At 37.8% G+C, this 12,000-nt stretch overlaps 1 protein-coding gene across 4 annotated transcripts in view; it reads right to left on the bottom strand.

The window, feature by feature from the left end:
• Nachralpha4 (nicotinic acetylcholine receptor alpha4) overlaps positions 1–12,000 on the bottom strand; it is a 119,140-nt gene that overhangs the window by 74,123 nt on the left and 33,017 nt on the right. For all 4 annotated transcript variants that reach the window (XM_070663485.1, XM_070663483.1, XM_070663487.1 and 1 more), the window contains exon 3: positions 4,440–4,484. In XM_070663485.1, coding sequence (XP_070519586.1) covers positions 4,440–4,484 — 45 coding nt within the window. The remainder of the gene's footprint in view (positions 1–4,439; positions 4,485–12,000) is intronic.

Raw genomic sequence — 12,000 nt, 5'->3', positions numbered from 1 at the left:
GGTGGAGCTCATAACTACATAAAGTTTAAACAGAAGAGCTCGCTCGAGCTTTCGCGTGGCTAACTGGACCAGTTCTCCCCTGCGATTCGACGACAGGTCTTGTTTTATTTAACGCCCCGGTAGACGGCGTGCTAAAAGTCGATGCTTCGAAACGTGCCGTCGTAAAAATCGACTTCATAGAAGGTGGCGATAACCGTTTTGGTTCACGGTGCAACGTTGATACGCCGATCGGGCGCAAAAGTTCTCGTCCGCGCGGAACATGATGAAGGCAGTGCTTTCCGCTAGGAAAATGCGAAGGGTAACTTTGGTATCTTCTCGCCGACATTATCGATACACGTGTATCGAAAGTCGCAAGAGTAAATTTGCAGGCGCAAATGATGCAGTTACTAAAGATACCACCGCGACATTGCAACGTCATCGCTCGATATTTTATCCGAATTGAAATACGAAAAAAAAAAAAAAAAACACACATTTTGCGATTGGAATATTCTTTCTAGGCAGATTTAAATCAATAAATCAATGCGAATAGATGAATCTCGTTGCGAGACGCGGAAACCGCACCACAAAAAGATTTACAAAACGCGCAACGACGTTTGCTCAACGTCACGAGGTAATTTACTCGGCGCGTCGGGGAAATCTTGTAACCACCTGAAAAATCTGATTTATTGTAAGCGGTCGGTATATGTGTCGCGTGTACGTTCTAGACAGCGTACATTTCCGGCGAACGCGAGCTTTCTACGGTAACGGGGATGTCGAAATGCAAGTCTGCGCTGTTTCGTTTGGCAACCCGATTTATTTGTACTACGACGTTGGGCTGGTAAGCGGGTGGGATAAAAGATTATCAGTCACCTGGAGCGTAACATGCGTCGTCGGCCTGCTAACTTTGTTACTCGGTATCGACACGGAGAATCGAAAGCCAGACCGATGAGAGCAAACGACCTCAAAGTGCAAGAAAAAAAAAAATGGAGGAAAAGCGAAGGTACAGACAGTGATGAGAGCGAGAAGAAAATAATGGAGCGGAAAAAGAGACGCGGAGAGAAAAAGAATGGGAATTGTGAGCGATAGATAGAGAGCGAAAGAAGAGAAATCGAGGCGGTAGCAAAGAGAAATGTAATGGCCACAAATGTAAAATAATGAAGAAGCGCAAAGCTCAAAATTAATAAAAAGTAACAAATTTAAAACGAATATGAATCGTGAAGAAACGACAAAGAAGAATACGTAATAAATGGCACGTGATTAAGAAATATTAAAAATGAAAAGAAAAACTGCGAAATTTAAAGTTAAACAATCAAAAAATTGTATAAAGGGAACAAAAGGAATAAATGGAAAACATTGTTTAAAGCAACGAAAAGAAGTTAGCGCGTAATTATAAATATGAATACTGTTCGCTATACTTTTACTTAGAAAGAAACTTAACAATTATGATTTATGGACTTTTTTTTGTGAATTAAGCTAGATTAATTATTATATACGCGAGCGTAAAAAAATACAAATAAGTTTGAACGAGAAGGCAGATAAAGTATTTGTAGATAACAGGATTGTCGACGTTGTGCCGTCGCTATCAATTTATTTTCGACATATTGGCTGCCGTCCGGTTAAGCCATTCGAAAAAAAAAAAAAAAAAAGAGAGAGATTCTGTTATAGGATAAGCCTTCTCTCTCATTCGAGATATCGGTTCCACTACTTGAATAGGAAATCCAACGAAAGGCGCTCGAATATCATTTTTCTTTCACAAAATATTAAACGTAAAGCTCAAATTTACAATGCATTGAAAGAGAGTTAAATAAAATAGCCACTCATAAATAATGTAGATGTTATTGGAATTAAGTTAAAAAAAAAGTAAAATTAATTAAAAGTTAACGTTAGTCAATTAGTTACGGGAATACTGACGCGAATCTGTCGCATCCTAAAATTACAATACAAATATCCCACGTCAACGTGCTCGTGCGCAATTTATCTACAATTTTATACTTTTATTAAGACAGATTAATTATTTAGTTCTTCCACTACGCCACCTCGTTAAGAGCGCGATATATTTCCGCATCGACAGTTTAGCGATATCTTGTCTTTTCCTTTTTGTTATTTTTTTATTTTGTATTTTTTAATTTTTTTTTTTTAATTGCGGTTCCATTACTTGCACAGTTAAGTAAGTTCGCAGACCAACTGGCGACATATCTCGCTGCGTAGTTTAATTCGTTTTCGTGCTCAGGCAAGGAGAAGTAATTTCGCCTGCGGATTCCGTCGATATGTACGAGGTCGATTTTACGGCGAAATTAAACTGGCAACTTAAATGTACGAGAAAAGCTCCCTCAGATATTTCGACGTTTCGGAGTAACTCGCACAGGTACCGCCATGCCTTCCCGCATTATGTAAGAAACTTCGTGGATCATATCGGAAAATGTTATGTGACCAATCTCTCGATATTTCAACATGTTACTTCTTCCGAAGTTTAGAAATCATAAAAGAATAAAATGGTAATATGGTATAAGTAAAAATGAATATTTTACATACATATATGAAAAATGCAATTACTTTTGCGCGTCTTATATTTTTGTTCTACGAGATTTATCAAGATAATCATATTTTTCTACGTTTCGATTGTTGAGTCCTTTACATGTCAAACTTTTATATGAAGCTTTATCTTTACGAATAAACAATGAAATAGACGTGAAAGAGAATGAACGGTAGGAAAGATAAAAGAAGAAATAAACTTTTTATTACGAGTCTTCGCAAACAAATGCCCGTAGTAAAAATTCAGAAACTGCGTATGCACGTAAAACCTACAGATTCTAAATCTAAAAATTACATTTTAAGTTGCTGGAAATCAGTAAAATCATGTTCTTAATTTATAATAAAAATAAAAATAAGTTTTCTCTCAATTAGTGATCGATTGGTACTTTTAATCTAAATATAAATTAAAATACTTAAAATAAATGCTTGTCACGTTTTTAACCAAAAAGGTTTCTTTAATTTCTATCTTCTTTTTTTATATTTTTTTAAAAAAAGATATTAATGTTCATATAGAACAAAAACTTTGGGAGGAAAAAGGCACTGTTTGTGCCTTTTGTTCGTAATTCATGATAAAGGATTTGTCAGCTATCTAAAGAATTAAAAATGAAAAGAGCGGCATAACGACGAACTCGGCACGATCCTAAGCGGAGTGACAAGGCTGCACGCCGACGCTAACAGCAGGCGAGGGTGTAGTGCGGCCAGCCTCGCTTTCCGAGGGTGGAGGGTGGTTTCGACGTTGAAGGATGGCACGTCGCTCCGCGAGACGCGCCGGGAATGCTTTGCCATGTACACGTACAACACGCGTTTAGACAGAAATGTAACTCGCGCTGCAAACGGGCTGCATCCCCGACTGGACCTGGATTCGCGAGCGGCATGGACCACGTACGAATCGTTCTCGCGCTGCGACGAGTAACGTTCGACGTACCGACATATGTGCACCTCCGCGATTTTATCGGATTTAACTACGAAACTATACAACGCCACACAAAGCCACGTTTTGTTCCGCAGCATGCGGCGTGAGCGAATTTCGTTGTAATTGAGAGAGCGCATACGTAAAGTTGTCAAAATGTTAACGATCTCACTGGAAATAAATGGTTTGCTTAGCCCGGTGCAAAGTGTTAAAAATAATTTTGAACAGTTATTCGTTAAAGTAAATAGTATTAATCAAAAATAAGATTGCTCGAATTTTTTTACCAAACGTTTTTCGGCATTTTATTTAGTTTACGATATTTCACGAAAGAGCAAAGATCGGAATATTAAAATGTTACGTAGCAATTGAAGGAACTCTTACGTAAAAAAAAGAAAAAAAAAATTCTTGTGAAGGTAATTAGCGTTTTCCTGAAAACCGTATTAACATCTAGACATTTCTAAACTCCGTTAACGACGGTGTTCCGGAGGCTTTGTGTGTCGCTTTGCTGAAGAAACACGCCGTTGCGCTAATCGACGCCTTAATTATTCTTCAATTATGCGCGATGGTGCGCCACCCCGTTGTCTAATTTCTCCTACTTTATCCCGCTTGCTGCTTTCCCGGTATTTTATAGTAAAAGGCCACAGCGTCACGCCGACACATAGGTAGATACGCATACATATAAAGTATAATACAAGTAATTTGTCGTTCGTGTAACGCAGAGCAGCGAAATAGCCGTTGTTTCCTAAACGCGAACATCTCGGTTACCTCGTTAATTTTCTCTTCCTGGTGTTTTAATGTTAGTCACGGTCCAATTGCACTGAACAAATTACACTTCTGATTCTATCCTTTCTATCAAGTATTGTGTATCGTTATAATCAAAAAGAATATGAACCAATTCATTTTAAAACACCTCACGTCCGATATTAAATTCACGATAAATAATATTGTATGATTTATTATAGACGTAGCATACATAATCTAAACTATAACACTTGAACGAAAATTATTTATCGCTCACCTGTTCGACCCACAGATTTGTCGTCATGATCTGGTTCTTCAAGTTCTGCAACAAAAAGCGTTTCTTTAATAATCGTAGCTGATATAAATTTCTAAATTATATTATCGTATATTAATGATCAGCAATTTTATTTGCGTTGCGTGCATGTGTTAAAAAAGAATTATATGACGTTCTCCAAAAATTGATTTAGCTTTCGATAACGGTTCCTATTTGGCAAGCGCTCGGTCCACGAATCTCGATAGAAAATGTACGACGTCCCCTATCTTCTTTTTGCATCTGTCACCTACAGCGCATTGTAATTTCCGGATTTAACGCTGCCCCTCGACTAATTAGACCTAGCTGTTCAGACGCGCGGATGGAACTTGCAGCCGTAATCCTAGTTATGGACTGCTAGTATGCGATTTTGGACTTTCCGCTATTTCACGAATCCCTGACGCTTACAATTCAAGCTATACCACGTGGAATCCATCCGCGCCCGCGTCTGTTTGTATATGCGCGGAAATTTAATCCTGATCGAATGCGAACGATGTGTGCCGGAGACAAATATACTTTCAAACATTTTTGCAATATCGATATAATTGCTATTGGCCTTTGGCTACAATTATTCATTTTTTTGTCAGAAAAATCGTAAGCGTCGAAGTCGATATTGTTACAAGCATTACAGTCGTTGACTGTCAAAATTGCGGTCAATAATATTAATTTATCGCATTATTATATCATTTTACCTTCGGGTGCGTTATTTTACGTGAAAACCTTCGGTCAATGACTTTATCGTTCAGTGTAATTATACGCTGCATCGTTTTCTCATTCTCTTCGCGCATTTAGCTTCTCAGTACAGACACGTGGCGGAAATTTATTTACGGTCATCAATTCCGCCGTGTGTTGAAACAATAAATATGTGCATTTACGATGCTGGCCGATTCCGCCGTGACATCAATGAGAAGGTGTCCGACAAGGTAATCATCGCAACATAGTTGCATCGAGGGACGTTATTGAATGGATATTCACTCTGGGATGAGTTATCTTCTGCGATAGGAAGGTGGATTGCATTCATATGCAAATGTAGTAATACCAATATAGCTCAGGCTCGCGCGTTTTGATGAATCGCGGATGTAAATGTAATGAAAAGTCAGCTATATTATCACGGCGCTATCAAGAAATATTAATGTGAAAGGTATAATTCAGTCTTTTATTTTAATGATTGAGAACATTGTTAGGAACAACGCTAGATTTTTTTTTTTTGATACTACTTTTTATTTATATAAATAAGGGTTCTTTTTTCCTTTCAACCTCTCAATAAAAGGTACCTGTGTTCGTTGCTCGCGAAACTTTGTGAATGAAAATTTTGCGAGAAATTACAGGGCTAATTGGCAACGCGCATTATCGCGATTATAGAGACTAATTAATTCGTGCGTAACCAATGTATGCGTATTCAGTCACTCGCCTGAAATTAGTGTCACGTGAATTGTATCTGCGGAAAACGGAAAATTCGCACTGTCGATTTGTACGAATTTCCGGATCGACACAGGAGCGATTACGCTCGTCGATGTGAATAACCGATTTTGACGCGAAACAGTACCGAGAGTACCAACGATGATGGTAATGATAATGACCAGCGATAACAATAATAATCTCATGCTTCTTAGCGATATTAATAATGAAGCGGCGTTAAAGTCTATTAGTATTAGCATAATAATAACTAATCTAATATCGCGATATAGCTTAACACGTATCAAAATACATAGTTATATCGCACTGTCAACTATTAATCATAAATAATAATGTTACACTAGACTCACTTTACTGGCAAAATAATTTCTAATAATAATTATATAACGACGTGATGGGAATGGTTTATTGAAGCTAGTAATGGTGGACGGGGTAAAAAGAAATTAGCAAATTACTTCATGTGTAATTAAATTAACTTCTGATTACGGGATGACAATCGGTCGTGCGGTACAATTACGCAAAGTACGATCGCGCGGAGTACGGTCGAGGAAAGTATGGTCGCGCAGAGTGCGATCTCGCAGTGTTCGTTCGATCGCACGAATGCGCTACGTGCTACCATTAGTGCGAAAGCACGATATGTTAATTGATTCGAGCAACCGGCATGCAGGTGGATATTAGAATTGCGTCGCGCCGTCCATGTTGACCGTAAATTGAAAATTCCTGTCGAGTATCCGCACTCAGACGCAAAAGTATTTGCTAACCGATTATTTCGAATTAATTCTCATGTTGTACGATCGTATCGTATTGAATTCAGTTAGCTCGCAAAAAAATAAATCGTTTGAAATTTTTTTTTAATTTATATTGTTTTTGAATATAAAATATTAATTGGATTGAGTAGAATTGTATATCACGCGTCGGAATATCAAGTTCTAGCACGGTAATGCGAGGTCCGAGATTAATTGACGGCCGGAAGTCAGACAAACGGCAAGTGTTATAAAATTGTCAATATGACAAGGAACAAAGATAGCAAAATGCTCGAGCTTTCGAGAATAATTTCTTCATTTCTCGTGTTGTAAATCAAGCTGACCGATTTGGAATGGTATTAGAGTGGCAAAAATAGATGTATGCTTCGGACGGCCGGCACCAAGAGATGAATAATGCTCTGTTTTCCATCGTTGAATATTTAAGATTGCTGAATATTCAGAAAACGCGTAAAACGTTTTCGGCATGACAACGCGAATTTACGTAAAACATAATTCTTTCCTCATAACAGAAATTTCTTTGGTACACCAATTTGACAAGATGCGGTTATTAAATTTGAAATCACAGAACGTAGCGGAGGTTATACTCGAATTCAATTGTCGGTCAAACGTATTGCGGTAATGGATCTTTTGTACGTTTCATTTCGTTATTTGCAATTGCCGATGAATGGCAAATAATACTTTATCCAGTATTTTATAGCAATTAGGTAGATACCTTTACCCGTGCATACGTTTCAGAACATATAATTATATTACTTCCAAACGTACCGCAATTATACTCGTCGAAAGAAACTCAAATGTGTTTCACGTACCACGTTAATGAACGGATATCGAACGTGAAGCACCGAGCTGTAGCCGACGTGAATTTGACGTGCGCTATTCAAACGCTCCGCGAGCAATGTGATCCTCTAAATGCATTAAACCGCAATAATTAAGAGGCATGTTGATCGGAAAGCTGCACTACGCATATCGATCGTTGTTTAATCCAATTTCTTTCCAATGTGTGTCGACTGTTAGAAATGAAACAGAAAGACTTCTCACGTACTATTTCCATGCAAAAAGAAAATTTTTAATAATTTTAATAATATAAAAATAACGCTACTAATTTAACGAGAAATATTAACAAGAAATTTGAGATATCCTAACGTTCTCAAAATATTAACATTTATATTTATTTATATTTATGTTACTTTAAGAATTCCCTTTCGAAAATGCGCTTAAGTGATAAGACTACGCCGGAAAGAATTATTTTACTAGAGACGCGCAAAAAGAGCTTTGGGTTAAGAAGGAAATATATCGTTTATTTAAAAGTCTCTGGTGGAAACTGTACGTAATATTCTCTCGGCACTTTCAGGCCTCTCGAAGTTTTTTGTAATTTTCATACCGCTTTCTGTTTCTCCAATATATTTACGCGACGAGTTGAACGTGTCGAGTTTTGTGCCAGGAATTTAACCGCGTACGATTCTACATTATTTTATTATTGGAAAGTATTTTTTATATAATTTTTGTTTTAACCGCTTAATATAAATACATAGTATACGTATGCTATAAAAAATGATTTTGTTAAGAAAATCGCGATAGAACGCGCAGCGTGGAATCTTGCGTTAAATCACAATTATATTCGCCTTTCAGTACAATTCGCCGTGATTGTAATTGAATATCGAATTCGTATCGGCAGCCCTCAACCCGCTTTTTATTTTGCCGCTTCTATACATGCCCATGAGAAATTTACATATTTATGAGCAAATCCCAGTCTTCAGTAGAACGCTTACGAGAAACGCATTCTTCGTGTTTGTACGTATACGTATAAGTACCCTCAACGAGCGTCCGCGTGGTGAAGATACAAGCGAGTAGGCTCGCTATTGCTTGCAAGGATTACCCATGAGTTTTATTTCGTGTATGCTCAAACGCTTTTAATTGCACAATAATTAGACCACTAGTTAAAGCTGAAGTAAACAACTTTTCTCGAATTTATGCGTGATAATTAATTGCGGGCATTTTAAATTATTTTTACGTATACAGATACGATTCTCTTTAACGATAATTATTATCGCGATCATTCACTTGTCGTTTTCGTATCAGAGTGCATCGTGGTGCTGAAGGATGTATTTCACGGTGTTTGCTCGGTGCAGTTATCGCGAAGGAATTCCGGTTTCAGAAGTAGGGATAAACAGATAGTGTTTGATCAATGAGCGAGAGGGGAAACAGGCAGACACGCGAAGAGAGGCGGAGGCAAAAGGGTGAGGCCGTCAACAAAGGGGTTGAAAGAAGAGATATCGGTCCTTCGCGAATGTTACATGAAAAGCTACTTAAAACTTATCTCGAGCTCTGATCGCAATACTTACAATAATTTGAACGCTTAAACGTTACGCATCTCAAAAGTATGTAATTTCGCGCGATAAGGCGAAATAAATCGTTCCCGAGATGTTGCGATTAATTATCGCCGAATGTCGAGGATGCAAATAAATTAATAGCGGTCTCGCAACGAGTTAATAATTTTGTAGAATTGCGAATTCCGGGAGCTAGATTATGTTAGCGGCAAACAAGAAAATTGTGCTCGGAAGAACGCCAGATATTCGAGATCGATCAAGGGTGGAAGATTAATGAAGATCGAAGTCACTGATATATATTAGCGAGCGTGCTAGACAGGTTCTTGGCGTAATTTCACATTCCTGAGCGACGGAGGCGAAACGACGAGATTCATTATGATTTCCATCATCTGTCGTCTGACTCTCGTCTTCGTCCCTTAGACAGCTCGATTAAGCTCAGCACGATCGTGTCAATCTCGTTGACTCGTCTCTAATTACGTTACATTTCTACAATTACAAATTCTTATATACATATAATATCACTCGTCTCTTAACGACTTCTCTTAACAAGGGTGAGAAAGAAAGAGGGAATGCGCGAGGAATAGAAAGAAGAAACAGAAATAATAAAAATTTTGTCAATACATTCTTTCGTTTTATGTTAATTTTTTTTACAACTTACAATTTTATTTAAATTGTATATATATATATATTTGTATATTTTAAATGTATTACGTGTTGAGATCGAGCTCAAGTAAAAATCGTGCATAATTTTTTCTAAAGAGAAACTCTAAGAGGGACTCTAAAGGATTAACACATTTTTGTAATAAGTAAAAGAAATCTAAGGAATAAGACGCGTTAAGCTCTCCGCCAAATATCGTTATTAGTTCGCTATACTAATCCAGTATAACGTGCACCTTCTAACGCATTAACCATGCTAAAGTGCATAATCCTGTGTATAACCTGCAATAGCGTCATAGTAAGGGCTGATCAACGGCTTTCCATTACTACTGGACTAACCTGCACACTCATCCGGGGGGCCGTAATTCGGACTACTGGAGTCCGAGTACGGCCATTAGATATTCATATCGAGAGGCAACATCGCTGGTTTCTCACCACTTTCATGGATTAAGAGCCGCGCTCATCCCTTTTGATGCTTGACGTATAACGCGCCGTTTATCTTATGCGAAATGATTTTCATTTACGCGACGGCACGTTCGCGTCTCGAAGAGAGGATTAGACAGAACGAGGGTGATTCTCACCTAGTTTAATTGATCTATGCACTTCCCCGCTTTATCGCCTTTATTTCCTCCTCGAGCATATATGTGATAGACTTGAATTCGTATTTTTAATTACGTACACGTGTACGATAAAGTTCTTTTTTATTATTTGCCAGCTAGCGATTCTTAATAAATGTATCATATTATAAAGTTAAATTTTTGCCGCTTCGATAAATGTTGTTAATATCGTACAGACTAACGCAGTCCGTTTGATGATGACGTGTGCACTTGAGTGGTATCCAGCGAATTAGCTACAAAGCAAACGTCCCATCCAATAATTATGTAAATACAGGTACCGTTGTCGTTGGACTATGCCTGGAGGTGATGTGCAGATCCGTCGGGAGATTTTGAAATTTGCACCGCGACCGTTTCGCCGCTAAACGTTCGGCATCGCCTTGATTTTAATAATTAACAGGCGCATCTTGATACCGTATCAGAAATTACCGAACTTCTTTTCCGTCCGCCTTCAAAAAGTTAACAAAAATTTACGGCACTTCCCGAAGCAAATTTAACTTCTGATGCGCGCCGTTTCTCGAAAGTAATCTGAAATCTGATAAGCCGCACGCTATCGCAATTACGTTTGTTTAACAGTGAGTCGCACGAAAGACAGATAAGGCTCCGTCAATTCTTTTGCTCACTTCGCGCTCTGGCATTTCGGTCACGAAATAGCCATAAGATTCGGGCGCAAATGAATATCTCTCGGCGAAGTTCCTAAAACTTGCCGCCTCGTTCGCGCTGCGGCGCGATTTAAGTTGCTGTTATGCAACGCAGGAAACGTTCACGAAAGTTACACGAGCCAAGTACGTCGCGGACTACCGTTAACTCTGGCAAGACACGGTCTCAAGCCTAATTTGCGAGGTTCATGAATTTAAAATATCCGCCGTGTATCACGGCCGAGGCATTTAATTAAATCTTACCGCTCTTGTTCCAAAGAGGATTTGAAGTGAAGACGAGCATTCGGTTTACCATCACGTTTTTTTTTCTTTTTTTTTACTATCAACAATAAGGTTATTAAAAGAATTATTTTAAAACGTTACAAATATGAACAAAAAAATATACCTATTATTTATTGCATAATACGTGTAATATTATGCGTTTATTAAAATTTAATTATTCTTAAAATTTCTAAAAATGTAAAATATGCTTGCGGTAGACCTGTACGACAAGTGGTGCTATTACGTATTATACCGTTGGGAATAATGCGAATATCCCGAGGAAATTCAATGAAGAGTAGTATGACGGAGAAGTTTTCTCGCGAAAGAGTCGCGAGTGGAACAGGGTCGAGAGGTGACGCCGCCATTATTGTGCAAATTAAGGAAAATGTAAATTCTTTATCATTTGCATCGCGCGTAATGTCAGAGAATATTCAACGGCGACTCGGGACAAAAAGAATTCGTCGGACGATTTCTGCGGAACGAAAGTAGTCGACATTGCTACGGATTTCACGGGAATTACGAGATTTTTTACAAAGTAACATAAAAGATAAAATATTAGACTACTTTGCGCGAATAAAAATTTCCTGTTTACATAGAAAAACATATTTTTTTTTTTAACACGCGTAATACATATATTCAAATTAAAATAAAATCGCGTAATGTAAATTGAATGAAAGGAAAACACATTTCGAATTAAATATTTGCTCTCATTTCCATAAAACAGCTGTTTGAATTACACATCGCATACTTCGATTAAATGTAATCAATAATGTGAATAATTTTCAATGCACTTTTATTAAATATTCCATTCGAAATGGCGACTTTTTTGG

The sequence above is a fragment of the Cardiocondyla obscurior genome, linkage group LG11 (assembly GCF_019399895.1).
Source record: "Cardiocondyla obscurior isolate alpha-2009 linkage group LG11, Cobs3.1, whole genome shotgun sequence".
NCBI lineage: Eukaryota > Metazoa > Arthropoda > Insecta > Hymenoptera > Formicidae > Cardiocondyla > Cardiocondyla obscurior.
This window is presented reverse-complemented; position numbering and strand designations above follow the sequence as displayed.